Raw genomic sequence first — 21895 nt, 5'->3', positions numbered from 1 at the left:
TGAAGCTAATAGACATTCATTGAAAATTATGTATAGCTCAGTTCAAACCTTTTGTCAATAATGAGGGTTAAAGCTTATGTCCACTGCAGATGAAGCAAAGATATCATATACCTAAAAACATGCATACAGATATATATAAACATAATGTACGATTATAATACAACTTAAAAATAAGAAATACACTAGAGCTAAATGGCAAAAAGGTCTGATTTCTACTTTTTGTGTTTTAAAATTTTATTATTTTCCCACCTATCAAAGGCCTGATATGGAACTAGACACCCAATAAATATTTATTGAATAAAAATTGACTGTAGCAGAATAAGATGGGAAATATAATGCTCTAAATGATATAGGTGATTCCATATTTAATAATTCCTCCCATAAATATGGAGATTATTTTAGCTTTTATTTTTAAAAATTGCAAGAGCTACAAGTTGTCTGACTTAGTGGGTAAACTCAATGAAAGTGATGATAATGATAAGGAGTAATAAGACACATTTGCCTTCTAGATTAAAGCTAGAAACAGAACTGATAAATGTTGTCATCCATATCAATGGCACCACCTTAAAGGTTCTCCATATTCTATGGATATTTATACTAGGTATTGCTAAATGTGATACATTATATGCCACAGCTCTTATAGGAGAAAAGACTCAATACTAAATCCAATAGAGTGTTAAATGTTTGACTCAAAATATATCTTATTCCAGATGGCTTTCACTATTTTGTGTAATACCAACTGTCAAACTCTTTAATAATTTAAATTGATTTTTATGAGATATAAATGCAGCATTATCATAGCAAGAATGATGAAATAACCATAATTTCATGAAATTGTGGCCAATAATGGTAATTTCAAATGAAATTTAGAAGTCACAAAATGATTAGAATGATTAGCAGGCCAATGATCAAGTTTCATAAAAAGTATCATCCTTCCTATCACTGAAAAAATAATACAGGGCAAACTTTGAACTGGAAAATGAGCACCAAAACAAATCACCAAAATGCGACACTACTACTATAACAGTCACAAATAAACTCGAGTCCAATTTCAGGAATGTAACTACAGATTTAAGTGCCTTGGGGAAAGTCATAACTTCAGTTTTCACATCTCTAAATTGATGAAGTACATGTTCTTCAAACCTCTTTCGAATTCTTACATTTTTTAATATCAGGATTACACACAATGTACTTTAGCTGACATGTAAATTATTGGTACTTTCCTGATCACCTCCCTATAATGCCATGTGCTGTGTGTCATGAGGGACACAGAGGTAAGCTCCCTGCTCTCATCATTGATGAAGGTAGACATTTGAACCAACAGTGGAAATGGAGCTATTATAGCTATTGTAGAGCAAAGTCCCACTGCAGGCAGCTCAAAAATGGGTGAGCATGAAATATGTGAAAGATTTCCACTGATGAAAAAGGAAAGTAAAGGCATTCAAGCAACTAAAACATCACAAAAACAAACATGAAGGAATGATAGTGAATGGGGAAAAATAGTTTAGCAGGATAAAACAAGTGAAATCGAAAACTTTGAAAAGAGCCAAATTAATAAAAGAAAATGAGTATAAATATGAATTTGTTACAAACAGAATTTGAGCAATAAAATAATAAGTGATTGGTTCTTTGCATGTATTTACAGAATTGAAGGGTGGGTAAAGAAAAGATGTATTGATTTGAATACATTATATATTTAGAAATACGTAATCTGAGCTATATCCACTCCTATTAGATAATCAGAAGGAAGGAAGAACAGTCTAGATTTGGACCTTAAAAGGTCCTTAATATTTAAAAATATTAAATACATATAAAGAATTAGTTGGGACTTCAAATGTCACCAAAACTTATCAAGAGTAAGTAATTAGAGTAATTTAGAAGAAAACATTGCTTAAATAAGTCAGCTAAAAAAATTATGGTACTATCAAAATATATAGAAAAATAATAATGTATAATTTTTCCTAATGTCACTTAAGTAGGGCCAAAATTAAAACTCATTACTTTTTAAGTTAAGTTAAATGTTCTAGGAAAATATGGTAGAACAAAGCCAGATGATGTAATGCCCCCAATACCTAGTGAAATATATACTTCCTCCACCCTGAAAATATGTGTCATTAGGGCATGAACTATTTCCTCCAAAGGAATTATGCATTTATTTTTACTTCTCTATGTGAACTATAATAGAGGGTATTCAAATACTTATAGTTGATTAGAGATAATTCCTCTTTATAGAAGAATTTCAGCTAATAAATGTAGAAGGAATAAAAGAAAAGAACAACATGAGAAAATGACTATTTTGCAATGATGGGAACTTACAATTGAGGGACCTGGCTGTCACCATTTGAATCCACTGATCAATCACAGTATCACTAAAGTGGTAGGTCCAGGCATATGTGCCTCTTGATGTGATGCAGTGTAAAGTAGACAGCACACCCTATCAAGTATTCTTAGCAAACAAACAAACAAAAATGGAAACAATTTAAATACTCAAATATTTAAATATAAGTTCCAACTAACTGGAAATATAGGGAGAAAAAATTTGAAAGTTTTCACAATGAAAAGTCTTTTAAAGTACACAGCATTGCTTGGAGAACTGCTGTTACTGTAACTTGGCTAGATTATGGGATTTGTGGAGAGAAGTGGTGGCAGCAGAAGCAGCAGATGGAAGCTGTGGTAAGTTCATGGCATTCCTTAAATGTTACATCCAAGCATCTAGGTTTTATTCTCAGGCTAGCATTTCCCAGAATGTGTTCTGGAATACTGATATACGTTCTTCACTATTAACAGGGTGAGATGGGTGTTCCCTTTTTAAAATAAGTTTAGGGAACACTGTACTCTATATTTCTTTCAATTGGTTGAATATTAGTAAGGTTTAGCACACTGCTTGTAGAAATACCTATTGAAATTTAACACAGCATTTTCACAACTTATAGAATAGTTTATTTTGAAGAGAGTATTATTATCCTGTAAGAAGCAAATCTAGAAAATGTCACTGTAGGAGGAAACACTGAGGAATCTCAAAAAGTGTAGTATTTTGCTCTGAAGAGTATTTTTTGAAGATAATTCTAGTGGCAGTGAATTGGTTAGGCAAGACTGGAGAGCAGTTGGAGTACAGCCGGTGTGAGGGGACAAAGACATGAATGGACCAGGGGACTGACATGGGATAAAAGTGGAAACCATAAGACATAGTGGATATCAACAGAAATATTTCTGTTGATATCACTAAAAATTCAATCACTAAAAACAATACTGAGGTTTCTAACTCAGGTTAGTGGGATGTTGGCAGTGCCACCATATAGTTAGAACAGAAGGAAAGGCAGCTGTGGTGGTGGAGGATGCACAGAGGTCTGTGATCAAAGAGTATATTTATTTAATATATAATATTCTCTTATGTAAAATTCATACTTTCCCATGGGCAAAATACTAAGCAAATATTAAAAAGTGAATCTTACCTATGGATTTTTTTTTTCCCTTCTAAATTTACTTAAGTCATTCCCTGGTTCTACTTACCCACAAGGCCTATATGTGAATACAATGTAACTCTCTTCATCCCCTCTTTCAATGAAAGTCACACATGTGTGCTTTTCCCAGTGCCTCATGGCCTGCTTGAACATGGCTCGCTGGCTGCCTGGAAAAATGGCATGACATTAATAAAACAGTGGGCTCTTCCAACCCAGGTCTGGCTGCACAGGTCAGACAACACCTCTATCATCAACCAGAGAATACTAGCTCCGACCACTGCAGTGAGCCACTCTTGAGAGTGGACACTGCCTTCATAATCAGTAGGCTTGAGCTTACTGTCTCTACAAGTATGTGTGTACAAGGCTCTGTGAACGAGACATACATTATTCCTGTCAGCTGAAATCAGCTTCCAGATTTAATGGGTACATTTGAAATTCAATTTAAAAACCAGAATAGTTCTTTAGATTCTTAGAACTCAAGACTAAATACATTCTTAAATTTCAAGACACACTAACTGACAACTCAGGTGAATGGAATATTTCTCATGTTTCATTTAATACTATGTTTTATATGTTAGTATTCTTTAAAAATATACAGTTAATCTATATGATAATTATTAATTCTTTATCAAAATAGACTCTCTGGGAATATCTTACCAGTGAAGTTGCCTCCTATAACGTAAGGAATAACACCTCCAGGCCATACTCTTTCAGTTCTTGATGTAGCAGCTCTGGGAACTCGATTTTTCTCATTTTGCCCTGAGAATTTTAGAGGTACTTTTTCCTTAACTGTGTTGTTTTGCTCCAAGCCTGCAGTGACATTTAAAACATTCTGTGAAACAGAAGTCCTTGGTCAGAGAATCATTTACCTCTTAAAGGACAAGGTAAAATGCCTTATTTACACATTTATATAAATATGCCTGAAGTCAAAATGCATTAAAGAAAAACTTCATTTATATTACATACTTGAAAAAAGTGTTAAAATATTTAAGTAGTTCATGTCAAAATACTATTTTCTAATGCTCTATGAGCAAATTTGATGAATTTCCATACAACAGCCCACAGTGGACAGAAGTCAGGTAGACTTTGTAAGCCACAGAAAAATTTTTTTGTTTTCTACTTTACTAGAGCACTAAGAAATTCACCACTAGAATTAAAAAGACATTGTTTAAAAAGTCCTATGATGTTCAAAACCTTTCTTACTCCTGCTAAATCCCTAGTCCTTTAAATCAGAATTGATATTCTGTAGAACAGTTTAAAATTGTGAATATTACACTGTAGAGATAGTAAATGAAATAGAATAAGACAGATATGGTCTCAGATTCTGGGACAATGGGCTATCTCTGTCACTTTCCTCGGGATTCATATCCACACAACAGAAAAGATTTAGAGAGCAGTACACAAGGTGAACAGGCCAACATAAAATGCAGTCTATTGTGGAAGAGCTTTCAAGTCTGCAGTCACTAACTTTTCTTGATGACCCTTCATAATTTTTTGTTACTGTTTTATTTTTCCTACATTTTCATGATTATTTTTTTCTTATTTATATATCATTGTTTATGCAAATAGTTTACCACTTACATACACTTCAGACACAACGAATACTGAATGTATGCGCCCTATGCCTGTCTTCCTAACATGTCTAACTTTTTAATATCCTGGAGCAAAGTATCTTCACTTTGGAAAATTAATCCTTAAAAGTAGGCACTTTAAAATATTTAATTAGTACTAATCAATTTAAGATATGTTAGGATATGAACTTTGAACAGAAGACTTGAAAAAGAAACTCTAAAATCTACAAACAGTGATTAATAAATTCAATACTTTAAATATTAACTAATCATTAAGCCAGAAGGCAGTTTCTCTGAATGTTTTCTCTATATATTTTTGGAAGGGTAAAAAATATTTTCAATTTTTTTTTAATCTAATTAATCAGTTTGACAATTTACTTTAAGTGGATTTTATTTCAAAAGAAACAGCCATGATATTTTTCCATTTGACTAAAACTGATGTAGCTCCATGCTTGATAGAAATACCAATTTACTGGAAATAAATACCAACAATAAAATAAACACCTAATACATTTTTTTATTAAAGAGAAGCTGAAAATAAGCTAAAATATTTCAAATGTCCCCAATTAAGTTCTAAAAAACTTATGTTGGATATCAACTAACAAAATAACAATGAATAAAGGACTCTTTCTCAGCATATATCCTTTCCATAATTTGCAGCTTAATGGCAAACAGAACTACTATGAGTATAATATTCACTGTACATCGTGTCTGAAACTTTAAACATTGATATACCAGAGCCAATTCTTCTTATCCTGTCTATAAGTTGGTAGAGGGCCCCTCGTTTCTTTGACATACCATGGTCTCCAAATCCACCTTAAAGAGTAAAAGAAAATAGTAAGTTAACTTCACTGTAAATTAAAGTTCTTGTAAATAAGTAATAGTAATAGGCTACATTGATTTCTCTTTGGACATCTCTTTTTATGTGGTCTTAAAGTAATGAATACCCATAAATCTTGGAAGAGGGTAAAAATTCTACAATAACAAATTTTAGTAACTAAAACTAAAGGGGTAAGAGAAATTAAGAGAGCAATCTAAATGACTTTATTTGGACATCATGGCAATTGCATCATCTATTGATAATTTGAAACATTTTTCTTCACTGTGACCTTGACATCACATAGTATTATATAAGATGACAACAAGTTGTTCTTTCCTGTTGAGTGCATTCCAGCTATTTTCCCAATACAAACTAAATATTTTCAGATGGCAAATCAGCAAATGGAAATAAAAATGTTAGAAGAGCATAGGTATATAAATTCTCAATGCAACAGGAAAAAAAAAGCAAGTGTATAGTGCAACTTTTGCCCCAAAGCTTGGATAAATTTTGAGATATTTCTAATAGCATATGACATTTTATAATGTATTCAAATAAATTTTGAAAATTAGTTTCTATAATTTATAAAAACCAATAACATAAATTTAAAAAAATTCACAAGGTGAGAATCCAAAAGGACGTCCAGCTGCAAAATACACTGTTATGTTATGCAATTTGCAAAATTTATAAAGGTGATATAAAGAATTTTACAGCTCAAAATGTAGAGGAGAGGGTGACATAAGGAAATATGTCTCCTTGCAATTTTAAGAACAAAGTCATATCAGAAAGCAGATCATTTGACGAAAACCCAAATCTTCTGATTCTCATTCCAGGGCTTTAACAAAATGCTCTCCCAGTTTTATCTCTTATTTTGCCTTCTCCTTGAATCTTTGATAGACAAATACAAAGAGGTATCATTGAATAAACAAGTAATTTGATCACTAATGATATCAGAACAAGTGGTTCATGAACCTCTGGGCTAAGACAATGAAAGAGGACCAGAAATTCATGCAAACCACAAAGGGTTCTTGCATGGAAATAGTTTGAACTATTCAATGAAACTGAACTATTTCCTTCCAATATTTTTTCCCCTTTGAAATTAATACTGAAACCTAATTACCTAGATTGAAGCTAATAACAAACAAAAACAATAATAAAAATTATTAATATATAAGCCTCTTATAGGAAATATCAATTAAGTCCTTATAAGGCAAATAAGTTACAGTGCTTGTTCACTAATAATCTGCTTAATCATTTGAATTACATGGTCACATTTTTGCCGTGCCCCTTGAGAAAAAGATTTGAAATTTTTTTCATTGAATATTTTAGAAAGATGAGGTAATACTTAAATGCATTCATTCCTAAGCAGTTACAACAAACATTCTTAAAGGATAGTAAAAATGTATTTGAAATGACCATTGCATAACAATTATATTGCATATTAGATAGGTCTGAAACACATATAAATAGGTATAGAAAGAGGCTACAAATAGCTATAGAAGGAGGAAAAAAGAAATGTCTTAGTTAATATTAAGGTAATTATAAGCATAAGAATAATTATAGGCTAGGGAAAACATTTCAAGACTCTTAAAGTCAATAATGTTTTTTGAATAATTTTTATAGCAATATAAATAAAATTCTGTGTAGATAGTTCACTGAAATAGAAAAAAGGAAAATTCATAATGTGTTTCTCATATATTCTAAAATTTTTAAAATAAAAATATACAAACCTAATAAATATTTGAGAAAGACAATACATTTTGAAATAAGAAAATAAATATAGTCAATTCAGCACAAACTAACAAGAAAGGGAAAAGTTAGAGTAAGAAAAAACTAAAATATAGAATTCTTTATGATGTTTGAAATTCAACTGAATAGTGCAAATTACTTTGAAACATGTACCTTTCACATATATATTTACAGTATGATTTTTATAATTGATAGTATAATTCTGTTTTATGCTATTTATGTAAATAATGATATTTTACTTCCAAATGTTACTATTTCAGAGCTTAACTATAAATGAAATGACAAAATTACATAGTATTAAAATGTTCTAAATCACAGAAAATGAATGTCCCCAGTACAAAGAGAGGACAATGGGTTAAATAAATGACCTGAATAAAGCTTGAATCTAATGAAAATTTTAATAAAAATTGAGAATGTAATGTGATAAATTTAAGATTTTGCTGAGTTATATCATTGCTCTCTTGTTCCAAATCCGTTGTCTCTGTGACAGTGTTAAGTGTGAGATAGTGGTTGGAGTCTGTCAATAAACATACCTATAGGAATGTACTATCTGCGATTACACTGCAAAGCAGTTTCCCTCATATATTTGGTGTATGTTTCAGAAAAGACTCACTATGTATAAAAAGGCTAAAGCATATTATTTTTAAGTACTGTATTATTTAAGTTTTATTACCTTACATAAATTTCTTATATGTAATAATATTTTGATTATGTACAATAATGTCTTTATTCTTAAAAGGGCATGCTAACCTATTTAATATTGAAAAGCTATGTTGTTGGCAATTCACTTCAAAATATTTTATACATACTTGTACATGTATGCTTGCACACATACATACAGAGAGCAAATATGGTAAACTGAACAACTGCTGAATCTTCAAGGTGTATGGTTGTTGTTTGCATTATCCTATCAACTTTTAGATATCTTTGAAACATGTCATAATAAAAAGCTGCGAAAAAGTAAATTGGGCAAAGAGTCTTAAGACTAAAATATATTTGTCTGCTAGATACCACAGAGGAACTATATGTTTTATTTTCCATAGAATACAAGAAGAAAATAAAAATAACATTGGACAGAAGGAGAGATTCAATGAAATCAAAAAGCATGACACTGAATAAATGTTTTAGCAATAACTACAAAAATAAATTTAAAATTTTTAACCTTGCAATTTTTCTCCAAAATAAAATACAGAATAAAAACTGTATCAAGATAATATAAAATATTTTTTAAATTTTAGTACAGATATTTTAAAATGAGGATCCAAATGTCTTTTAAAATATTACAAGTCTCATATAGGCATAATTCAAATATGTTCAAACAGCTGAAATTGATAATCTCTTCCAGGTTTCCACAAAAATTATAAAAATAGATATATAAATTTTTCTAAATAAGTTTGTATTTAATGACTTTAAGAATAATTTACTTTTTGCATCTCAATATCTAAATAGGAGGCAACTGAATATAATGTTCAAGACTATGAAATTTAACCTTCCTCAGAACTGAATTTTGGTCCTGACTCAGTCATTTCCTGGCTATGTGACAATAAGAAAACTACGTAACCTTGTAAATCTCCATCTCCTCACTTGTAAATCACAATAAGCAGCTACCTTCATGGGGTCATTATGAGGATTCAAAGAGCTAACACCTGCAGAGTACTTAAACCAGGCCCCGTACATGGTACATGGCAAACACTACAATATCTTTGTTAAATACATTAATTAATAAAATTAAAACTATGAATAAAACTTAAATTTCTAAATAGGCTCATTCATATCAAGAAAATCAAAGTTGATCACTGGAATATTAAAAATGATCTAAAGAGTATTTTAGCATTTCAAGAGTATATTTTCTTCTAAATGAATGCAAACTGAATCAAATAATCAACTGTACCTGTGGTATGTCCAAATTTTCCAAAGGGTTTCTGTGTAAGGTCAATTGTCCTATCAATTTGAAAGATATTTAAGTCTTCATCGTCTAAGGCAATGTCACCCCAAAACACAGCTAAAAAACAAAATTTCAATTAAAATATAAATTATTTAAGAACAAAAATCGACGCAAACACAGCTAATTAGAAAAATATTGCTAAAAAATGTGGAAATGTGGTCCCTAAAGATATAGAGATATTTCAGAAAGTAAGTGTAACTGAACTTACTGGACCTGTTACAGTGTAATATGAGCCACCTGCGAAAGGATGTGACCCACTCTTTTTACTTTGATGTTTGAGGGGAGAGGGAGAAAGTTATTTCTTTGAATGAAATGGCCTCAGATTTATGGGGTGGGGGGGTTCTAAGAGAAGAAAATTCAGCAATCATGGCTAATTTGCAAATAAGTGATAATCTGATAAGAATGCCTATATTTACAGTGGATGTCTGAGATCAGCAGGTCTTCACTGACAGGTAGAAGAAGAGGTAGTAGCAACTAAACCGTGTGCTATGATAGTTTCATAAAGTGAAGTTCAATTGAGACAAAAGAATATTGCACTGTTATAGCAACTTATTCATCACATTTTTATACAGTTATAATGCACTTTCTCTAAAGATGGCATTGCCTCTGAGTCTCTATAAAATGTATAAATTAAGTCAACTTTTATTTAGGCAATGACCAGGTGCTGACCTTTCATCATTAATGACAAATAAGACATTGTCCATATTTTTAGGAGCATCAAAATCATTACCCTGATCCTGGAAACACTCTATCTTTTATGCCCAGCAGTTTATGCTACTTAATAAAGCAAAGCTCTATAAACCATTGTGAATGTATTTAAACCAGTAAGTGAATTCTCTTTTAAGGTCAGAAATATACATTTGCATAACAAAAAATGGCCTCCTTGTTTATTTGAGTCCAAAAGTATCCCTTTGTACTACCAGATGTCAAAATATAATAACTTTAGGAAATGTAGCAAATTTAAGAGAGAGAATAAATTAATCATAAAATAGTAAAACATTGACAAATGCCATGGAAATTCTGGGATACTTGTTTCTTGATACAGGTTTACAAATTTGCTTTTTAAATATTTTCTTCAGATTTTTCTTCTGCAAAACCAAAAAGGCGAGGAGAAATTTACATTAAAAAATTTAGAGAGAATCCTACTCAATATATTGTAATCACCTATAAGGGAAAAGAATCTGAAAAAGTGTATATATATATATATATATATATATATATATATATATATAACTGTATCACCATGCTGTACACCTGAAACTAGCACGACATTGTAAATCAACTATATTTCAATTTTAAAAAGTGAAAAATATTTAGAAAATGACAAAATCCATCCTTTTCAAATCACTTTTACTAAATTCAAACCTTAATATGTATGAATTTTAGCTATAAAAACTAATTAATAAAATTAGTTTTAAGTCATAAATTTCAATCCTGAAAGCTATACAATGCTTTAGGCTTTGATCAAAGGTTTATCATATAAAATTGTATACTTAGTTTAGTTCACTTATACAAAACTGACATGAGATAAGAAGGGGTTTATTTATGTGTAAATCTAGAAAGGAAGAAAATAGAAACTAGTTCAAGACGCGTTATCAGTTCAACATATGAAAAAATCTTCATTAGAATTAGAATTCGCTCATCAACCCCTCTCTTCTGCCCTACTGTCAATGGAATGGCAGTCTGTAGAAGTAAAGTGATGCTTACAATCTTTTGATATCAGAGACGAAGAAGTCTGTAGAAGAGTTAATAGTGCTGACTAAGAAGTTGGTCTTGATGCCTGAAATTGAATCCAGCTTCTAATCAGCTTCATACACATGCAGCAGGAACTGCTAAGTCTCCACCATCCCTAAAGCCAGACATCCTAACAAATAGATGGCCTACCTAAATAAAATATTTTTCAATTATATAAAGGCTGGTTCATTTACATAAATAAATTTTGCACTTTTTTTTCAAGATTTTTCACTATTCCAAGGTAGATACAAGTTTGCTAGTTATTTAAATCTCCTATCGTGTATTTACTATGCACATAGTTGTGAACACCGACTGGCAGTGACTCTCTCAGTCTGCCTATTCCTTCCCTAGTGCTGGGGGACAGTTAAGGACACTAAAAAAGTGCTTCTCTTTTATTTTTCCAGGAAACACAGCAAATCTGGTAAAAACGCAGGCTCTGATTTAGTAGGTCTGGGGAGAGGTCTCAGATCTACATTTTTAAGAAGCTCTCATTACTACAAATAATTATCATTGTCATTATCTTTATTAGAATCATTTTTTTTCTCCAACAATAAATTTTACTCCTCTCTGAATCAGCTGGTTGACTTGAAAGCTTAAGCATTCAACCAAATAAAGTGTATTTCGTCTGTACTACATTTATATAATAAAGGTAGTAGTAAAATAAAACTCAAATGTGTTTTAGATTTTTATTTTCTTGTAGTGACTTTTCACATACAATAGGATTCATGTCTTGATGGATTATATCAAACGAAGATCAGCAGTCCAAGTTGATATAACACTTCACAGAAGAAAAAAAAAATATTTCTGGGATAAGAACGGCATAAGACCAGATGATTCTCGAAGGAGACAAAACTGCTCTGGAGTACATAGCCTATTTTTCATTTATTGTTATTTTTTTCTGAACTAATAGCCTCAGTAGCTTTGCAGTTCTGAATATGCCATGAATTGCTTCAGGAGCAATAGTGAGTGACTAAGCCAATTCGTATGTGTGTAGACGATATACTGTAGGCCATATACACCATTAAATCTTGATATTATCTACAGCAACAAAAAATAGACATCTTAGAATTTTCAACCTATCACATTGTATAAAATGCAAAATTTTTTTTTTTTTTGCACACATTTGAAGGTTTCCTTAATTCACCTTCTACTTTAGTCTAAGTGACTTATTTCTACATGTTAAATATTTACTTATGCATTGGCATAGCAAGTTGGACGATGACAATTTATATTAATATGGATTTAGAATTTGCATTGTAATCCAACATATATTTTTTATAGAGTCTCTAAGATATTTGTAATTTTCAAGTCTACTTTGGAGCTTTTTGTTTTTCTTTCTATATGGTATTTTCTATTTATTTTCATCAAAAAACAAAAATTAAAGAGAAATACTTTTAAAACTATAAATTATCAGGCTTCCCTGGTGGTACAGTGTTAAAAATCCACCTGCCAATGCAGGGGACATGGGTTCAATCCCTGGCCCAGGAAGATCCCACATGCTGTGGAGCAACTAAGCCCGTGTGCCACAGCTACTGAGCCTGAGCTCTAGAGCCCGTAAGCCACAGCTACTGAGCCCTTATGCCACAACTACTGAAGCTCGCGTGCCTATAGCCCGTGCTCCACAAGAGAAGCCACGACAATGAGAAGCCCTCGCATCACCAACCTGCCGCAACTAGAGAAAGCCTGCGCGCAGCAACGAAGACCCAACACAGCCAAAAATAAACAAATTAATTAATTAAAAAAACTATATATTATCAGTCATTAGCCCCATTTAATACAGTGATTTGAGTTTAGTGATATCAGATACAGAAGCAATATAGGAAACTGGTTATAAATTACTATACTAGGGAAATGTTCAGTACAATTAGAATATTTACTATCTGTTTGGAATTCTGCTCAGATCCAGTCAAAAAATAGGGATGTAGTTAACCAATAGGCCAAAATAAAATGTCAAAAATAACAATTTTGAAACTACTTGGAAAACCACAGATTTTGTTTTTCCCCAAAGGCTATTTGCATTCATTGTACTACAAATTTTTTTTTTAATCAGAGACCAAAAAAAAAAAAAAAAACAAAGGGTGCTTTTATTGCACATTTTATAAAAGAATATATGGTGAAAATAAGCCATCCAAGGTTGTGATTCCCTACACTCTAACTTTAAATGATGTCTCTTCCACCCACATCCCAATTCCCCAGTGATCTATAGTCCTGCAATTCTGAAGCTGGGGTACAGGGACCAGCTTTAAGGACACTTCAAGCCTGTGATTTTCTAAAACCTGTATGCAAAAAATATGTATGAGTTTGTAAACACAGTCACCACATGTTTTCCAGAGAAGAGGTCCATAGTAGATTGCCAAAAGGGGTCACATAAAGTAAAGAACCTCTACTTTTGCAAAAAGCAGAGCCTTTCAATGCACTCAGGAGAAAATACTTACAAACTAAATATTCTCAAGAAAACGAATATATTTTCTTGATAGTTGATGACTACTTGGGAGTACACTGTAGTAGACAAGATGACAGATCTCCTCAGGCATTTCTTACAGAAAGGCCCCCAGGAAGCTCCTCTCCCCAGCTAACCCTTAGGGGTCTCACCCGCCTCCATGGCCTGCCTGTCTTTCCAACACACAAGATTTCATAACATGCTTTCGATTGTTTGATTCCTCAACCTAAGTTTAAAAATACTGACCACAGGAAGGATGTGTTGCTCATGTTTAAACACTCACTGCCAGAGTGCCTGACATAAAGTAGTCCTCAGTATATGTTTTGAGGCACAAAAATTGTGAATGAGTAAATGAATTGGGGTATAGCTGTATATAACAAAAATGAGGCTAGGCATGCGACATAATTCACAAATTTGCCTTATGACCCCAAATACTAGGTGTTCAACCATTCCAAAGAATATTTCAAATCCTTTCAAGCTAGAGGGAATTACTGTTTTATACTTTAAAATAAAAAACAATTAAAAGGTAGCTGTCTTTCTTTTTATTCCAATAGCATATATTATTAAGTGTAGTTATGGGAAGTGTATCCTTTTTTCCTAAACATCACAATAATATGCTCAGGAAATACATGACTGAACTAACAGATCAGTTATCTTGAGACATATAGGATTTGAGAAATAACTTAAAGATTCAACAATAGCCAAGAGGACTTGCTTATCACACTTTTTCAGTTTAAACTTTATGCTGTTATTGATGTTGGAATTTGGGAGGAAGATGACGTCATGTGAAGACCTGACAAAGCTACTTTGGCTGCTGTAGGCTAAAATATAGGCCTAGGGAAAATCTCCTCAGACAAGGGCAACAGCAAAGGCTTAAAAGTAAACTATTTTTACATGATTGACAACTAAGCAAATTCCCAAGGAAAAGTAAGATTTGGCAAAAGTTCCAATATATATATTTTGGAGACAACGTTACCTTACTTAAAAGAGGAAATAATGTTCTGGTGGCATTTCATATGCACAGAATAAATTTTTTCCCCAAAATGACAAACATGAAAGTTTGGGAAACAATTATCTAACATTTTAAAAGTTCTTGATACAACACTAAAATAAATGAAGATATATTTTTATATAGATTCTCAGAAATGATCTTCAAAAAAAAAAGGGTAAGAAATTTTTCATGTAGTACATTTTTTTCTTAAATTTCTAATAATAATAAAGAATTTGTAGTCCAGTTATTTTAGTGGTTGTTCATAAAAAAAATCATATGCAATGCTTTATTTAAAATATTTCATAGGGTTTTTTCAAGATCTGCATTATAACTTCTACCATATACTATCACATAAGCTGAACAAAATCATCCAATCTACAAAAAGTGTGACGTGGTGAAGTATAAATGATGAGTTAAATAAAATGGTTTACTCATCTTTCTCCGATAAACTGGATTGAAAGGTGCTTCTGGATAATATGACTCTCATCTGCTACTTTAAAACAAGATGCCTCGGGCTTCCCTGGTGGCGCAGTGGTTGAAAGTCCGCCTGCTGATGCAGGAGACGCGGGTTCGTGCCCCGGTCCGGGAAGATCCCACATGCCACGGAGCGGCTGGGCCCGTGAGCCATGGCCGCTGAGCCTGAGCGTCGGGAGCGCAACGGGAGAGGCCACAACAGTGAGAGGCCCGCGTACCACAAAAAAAACAAAACAAAAAACAAGATGCCTCTATGTACCAAGGGCAGGTGTTTTGGAGGAAGGGGGTATAAAACAGTATAAAAAGCTAACTGTTTGGGCCGTTATTTAAAAAAAAAACTTTCCAAACATACTCCAAATTTAAAGGTTACTTCAAAGAACACAAAACTGCAGCTCGAGTTAAACACAGTTTTGATTATTTCTTGAATCAGGAAACAAAATACAGTCTCAGCACAAAATCAAATGTTCAATCTGAAATGCAAAACAAATAAACATATGCATATACATGTACATATATACCATGCAAGGAATATTCCTCCAGAATATGGAGACATTTGATAATAATTTTTCATGATATTAATGAGTTTCAAGATAAATCTAGATTGATGGATAGATTCTGAACACAGAACAGAAGCAGCAATTTATCTTTTTTAAATCTTTTTTTTTCTGTTTTAATGCACTTTTACAATATGGATGTGATTAAATACTAAATTTTCAAATAATTGTATCTTCCTTCTTAAGTCAGAAAACAAAAGTTTTCCCACAAAAAAGATCCATCAAAATACCGTGTCAATCTGCATTTATAACCCACAATACCCATGGATAAGGTTTCTCAGGACATTTTAAAAATGTCAACCACATCACAAATACTCATTTTGAACTCTTTGACTCAAAAGAAAAAACACTGACAGAAAAGTACTTTGATCAAGAAATGTAAAAATAAATATTGAAACTTATTTTGTGTATGGCCTAGTATTTTCCGTCACAAGTTTTTAAAAAAATGGTTTATTGTAGCTCATAAGTTTTTTAAAACTGCCATTCTTTTTTTTTTTTTTTTCGTGGTACGCGGGCCTCTCACTGCTGTGGCCTCTCCCGTTGCGGAGCGCAGGCTCAGCGGCCATGGCTCACGGGCCCAGCCGCTTCGCGGCATGTAGAATCCTCCCGGACCGGGGCACGAACCCGTGTCCGCTGCACCGGCAGGCGGACTCTCAACCCCTGCGCCACAAGGGAAGCCCAAAAACTGCCATTCTTATATTGCTCAAATAATGAATATATAATCAACCACTACCAAGATTTGGTTTATTTATATTTCCCATGTCCTCTGTCTTATAACAATTGAGCTAACACCTGTTTTTCCTTCCCTTAGCCTTGTAATTGTCTACATCTGTGGCCAGTGTAGGAGTCACCCTGATACTTTTTAAATTAATTTACATTTTTAAATTAAATTGGTTTATTTTCTAAATATTGACCTTAGCTCTTGGAGTAAATCTTCATGCCTTCCTGGAAGTAAGGTCATTCATGAAAATGCTATTTTCTATATTCTAGCTATGTTTTACCCATTGGCTGGTCACCTCTTCACAAAAACAGAAGAATCTTTTTTCTCACTTTCCATTTTTATTAGTCTATTGTTATAATAGGTTAAGAGAGAAAATGTTATATTCCAACCTTTCTGGCCATTGTTCATCTTTGTAAAAGATTTCCTCTAGAGCACAAGTCAAAGGTTGGAGTCTTTTTTCTTTGTTTAATTTATGCCGTCGCACAGCCCTCAAGTCAACATGTGCTCAGTGAAATAGGCTTTACAAAATTTAAAAGCTCATTAACATCCTAAAAACTTGACTCCGCATACTGATTTCTATTCCTTCTCTTCTTAGCCTCAGAGACCTTCAGCAATTGAAAGGATAATTAAAGGGAACTTTATTCACACCAAAACAAGAAAAAATTGAAATATCTGTGAAATATCCTTGGTCAATATTATTTTGAACTTTGTAAACGTTCCATAAAGTGTCAGTAACTTATATTGATATTAAATGTATGGTGCTTAATGTTAATAAAGCACCCTCATCAATATTATTCCAATTGAGCCTTAGAAAATTCTAGGATATAGATTCATATTATTAACCTGCCGATAGAATTTACTTTTTAAAAAACTTACCATCTCTTATTGCCCATTGTATTATACTATCTCCCTTTATTTGATTTGGGAGTTTATTGGCACTAACTTTAGGTAATTTTTTAGAGAAAAAAGATTCTGAGTCAGAAGCACTGTCTGTCTAAAAACTTCAATTTGAGGTAATGCTGGTGCCCCATATGAACCACTTGATGGTCTCATATAGCAAATGAAGAGAAGAGGTGCCTTTGTTTTTGGATGGGGAGAAACAAGGATGGACTGCATTGGCATATGGAGATGATGTACTTCATTGACAATTGGAAGTGACCTACAAAAGAAATAGTATTTTAGTAGTACTACTAAATAAAAAAGGAGTTCGTCATAGTTGGCGTGCTGGAAGGAAAGAAAACACCAAAGACTCTGCTTATTGTCTAGTTGCAATATTAATATTACTGAATAATCTTCCAGTAATGTTTCAAGTCTGGTTTTAGATAATAAATTAGAAGGAAATAGATGTTGAAATGTAAAATGAAATACATGCATATTAGATAAATAAAATCTTTATAAATACCAGAAAAATCATTATTTAAATTTCAATATTAAATAATTATGCCATTATTTCAATTTAAATATTTAGAACTGGCATAAGTCTTAGTTAATAGATATAAATTGGAAAACTGGCCATTAAATCCTCCAGTTTCTCTGTAGCAATAGTGATGAGTTATTTTTAAAAAGAGAATAACTTAGAAGCTAAATAAACTACCAAATGTGTATCATGAGCAAAAATTATATATTTAATATTGAGCAAAATAATACAGTTGGAAAAAATCTATTACTTGAATAAAGTCACTGTAGTCTTATAAAACCAACCAATGTCTGAAAAATGAAAAGAAAGGTCATAAATAAACCTGTATTTTTAATATCCCCACATATGTAATTTCTTTGACATCATGTTTTAAATCATTTTGTTTAAGTGTATCCCTTAACTACTTATTGTGGATATAGGTGATTTTACTACTTTTGTCTTTTAACCTTCTTTTTAGCTTTATAAGGGGTTGATATACTACATTTGCCATATATTTGCTTTAATCAGTGAGATTTTTCCTTTTTGTAATGTTCACACTTTATTTCATCAACACAAAATAAACATTTATATGATTTCATGGAGACTAAACACATGCTACTAAAAAACTAATGGGTCAAAGATGAAATCAAAGTGGAAATTAAAAAATACCTTGAGACAAATGACAAAGAACACACACACCATACAAAATCTACGGGATGCAGCAAAAGCAATAAGTACAGGGAAGTTCATAGCTATACAGGCCTTTTTCAAAAAACAAGAAAAATCTAAATAAACAATCTAACTTAAAAGAGTTAGAAAAAGAAGAGCAAACAAACCCTAAAGTGAGCAGAAGGAAGGAAATAAAAGATCACAGAGGATATAAATAAAATAGAGACTAAAAAAAAAAAAAATAGAAAAAATCGATAGAGAATTTCCAGGATGGTGGAGGAATAAGAGGACATGGAGTTCATCTCTCCCCACAGATAGATCAAGAATACATCTACAGGACTTCCCTGCAGTGGTTAAGAATCCACCTGTCAATGCAGGGGACACGAGTTCAAGCCTTGGTCTGGGAAGATCCCACATGCCGTGGAGCAACTAAGGCTGTGTGCCACAACTACAGAGCCTGCACTCTAGAGCCTATGAGCCACAACTACTGAGCTGCATGCTGCACCTACTGAAGCCCATGCACCCAGAGCCCATGCTCTGCAACAAGATAAGCCACTGCAATGAAAACCCCGTGCACCGTGATGAAGAGTAGTCCCCCCCTCGTCACAACCAGGGAAATCCCACCTGCAGCAATGGAGACACAACGCAGCCAAAAATAAATAAACAAAATTTATTAAAAAAAAAAAAGAGGGCTTCCCTGGTGGCGCAGTGGTTGAGAGTCCGCCTGCTGATGCAGGGGACACGGGTTCATGCCCAGGTCCGGGAAGATCCCACATGCCGCAGAGCGGCTGGGCCCTTGAGCCATGGCTGCTGAGCCTGCGCGTTTGGAGCCTGTGCTCCACAACAGGAGAGGCCACAACAGTAAGAGGCCCGCATACCGAAAAAAAAAATAATAATAATACATCTACAAATGGAACAATTCTCAGAGTACCTGCTAAACACTAACAGACAATTTTGAACACCTAAAAGGACAAGAAAGATCTCCATGTAACCAGGTAGGAGGAAAGAAAGAAGAAGGGGAAAGGAAGAGGAGAGAAAGCAGGATGGGACCTACATTCCTGGTGGGGAGCTGAAGGTAAGGAGGTTTCCTCATCTGGGGAAACCCCCTCACCAGTGGGAGATCAGCTGGCACAGAAGGGGAGCTTTGGTGGCTTGGAGGAGAGCTCAGCAACTGGTCTGTGGCAGGCAGGATAGAGTGGGACCTACTCAGATGGTCCATGCCACAGCCCTGTGTGCCCCAGCCTGAGACAGGTGTCTGCTGGTGTGCACGGGGAATGGGTGCTGGGATGTGTGGTTTGGAGAGCAAACCCAAGGAGGGGACTGCTGTTGGCTGTGAAAAGAAAGCCTGAGGGGACAGGAGCACTATGGAGGGACGCCACAGGAGCTGGTTCGTGTGCCCCTGCCATCGCCTCCTCCACCCCCTCCCACCTGGGTGGCCTTCTTTCCCTGATCACTGCCTCGGCTCCTTCCTGCCTGATGGGCTCCCATGTGGTCTAGCAACCTCTAGAGCAGACTCCATTCGGCAGGACACACACAGAGGTGAGGCTAAAACCACAGTTAAGCCCCAGGGGCCGTGTGACTAGGGAAGAAAAGCAGAAATCTCTCCTCGAAGCTGTGTGAACCGCAGAGTTATGCCTCCACTGATGGCTTCCTCGCCTATGAAACATCCGAAAGGGAACAAGTGCTCCTGCAGCTGGGATGGGTCTGGCTTTAGCAGCTGTGGGCTTTGTGGGCATGTAAATGGATTAAACGCTCCAACCAAAAGACATAGACTGGCTGAAAAGATACAAAAACAAGACCCATATATGTGCTGCCTACAAGAGACCCACTTCAGACCTAGGGACATATACAGACTGAAAGTGAGGGGATGGAAAAAGATATTCCATGCAAATGGAAATCAAAAGAAAGCTGGAGTAGCAATACTCATATCAGACAAAATAGACTTTAAAATAAAGGCTGTTAAAAGAGACAAGGAAAGACACTAAATAATGATCAAGAGATGAATCCAAGAAGAAGAGATAACAATTATAAATATTTATGCACCCAACATAGGAACACCTCAATACATAAGGCAACTGCTAACAGGCTTAAAAGGGGAAATCAACAGTACCACAATAATATCGGGGGATTTTAACACCCCACTTACACCAATGGACACATCATCCATACAGAAAATTAGTAAGGAAACACAAGCCTTAAATGACATATTAGACCAGATAGACATAATTGATATTTATAGGACATTCCATCTGAAAACAGCAGAATACACTTTCTTCTCAAGGGCACATGGAACATTCTCCAGGGTAGATCACATCTTGGGCCACCAACCAAGCCTTGGTAAATGTAAGAGAATTGAAATCTTATCAAGCATCTTTTCTGACCACAACACTATGAGATTAGAAATCAAACACAGGAAAAAACCAAAAACCCCAAACACATGGAGGCTAAACAATATACTACTAAATAACCAATGGATTACTGAAATAAATGGGAAATCAAAAAATGCATAGAGACAAATTACATGAAAACATGATGATCCCAAACTGTGGAATGCAGCAAAAGCAGTTCTAAGAGGGAAGTTTATAGCAATACAATCTTATCTCAGGAAACAAGAAAATCTCAAATAAACAACCTAAGTGTATACCTAAAGCAACTAGAGAAAGAAGAACAAACAAAACCCAAAGTAGATAGAAGGAAAGAAATCATGAGGATCAGACCAGAAATAAATGAAATAGAGATGAAGAAAACAGTAGCAAATATCAATGAAACTAAAAGGTTTTTCTCTGAGAAGATAAAGAAAATTGATAAACGTTTAGCCAGACTCATCAAGAGCAAAAGGGGAGGACTCAAATGAATAAAATTAAAAAATGAAAAAAGGAGAAGTTACAATGGACACCAAAGAAATGCAAAACATCATAAGAGACTACTACAAGCAACTTTATGCCCCAAAATGGACAACCTAGAAGAAATGAACAAATTCTTAGAAAGGTACAACCTTCCAAGACTGAACCAAGAAGAAATAGAAAATATGAGCAGACCAATCACAAGTACTGAAATTTAAACTGTGATTAAAAATCTTGCAACAAACAACAATCCAGGACCAGATGGTGTCACAGGTGAATTCTATCAAATATTTAGAGAAGAGATATAATGTATACTTCTGAAACTCTTCCAAAAATTGCAGAGGAAGGAACAATTCCAAGCTCATTCTATGAGGCCACCATCACCTTGATACCAAAATTAGAGAAAGATATCACACAAAAAAGTAAATTATAGGCCAATATCACTGACGAAAATAGATGCAAATACCGCCAACAAAAAACTAGCAAACCAAATCCAACAACACATTTAAAGGATCATACAGTGTGATCAA

General features: G+C 33.8%; 1 protein-coding gene across 8 annotated transcripts in view; it reads right to left on the bottom strand.

Annotated features, from left to right (window-relative positions):
- The window catches only part of TLL1 (tolloid like 1), a 262444-nt gene that overhangs the window by 143537 nt on the left and 97012 nt on the right, over positions 1 to 21895 (bottom strand). For all 8 annotated transcript variants that reach the window (XM_060299643.2, XM_060299644.2, XM_060299646.2 and 5 more), the window contains 4 exons: positions 9490 to 9600; positions 5768 to 5848; positions 4119 to 4271; positions 3511 to 3628 (listed from right to left, as the gene is read on the bottom strand). In XM_060299643.2, the coding sequence (XP_060155626.1) occupies positions 3511 to 3628; positions 4119 to 4271; positions 5768 to 5848; positions 9490 to 9600 (463 nt within the window). The remainder of the gene's footprint in view (positions 1 to 3510; positions 3629 to 4118; positions 4272 to 5767; positions 5849 to 9489; positions 9601 to 21895) is intronic.

Source organism: Globicephala melas, chromosome 5 (assembly GCF_963455315.2).
Source record: "Globicephala melas chromosome 5, mGloMel1.2, whole genome shotgun sequence".
NCBI classification, from domain to species: domain Eukaryota; kingdom Metazoa; phylum Chordata; class Mammalia; order Artiodactyla; family Delphinidae; genus Globicephala; species Globicephala melas.
Note: the sequence above shows the minus strand (reverse complement) of the source record. Positions and strands in the feature narration are given on the sequence as shown.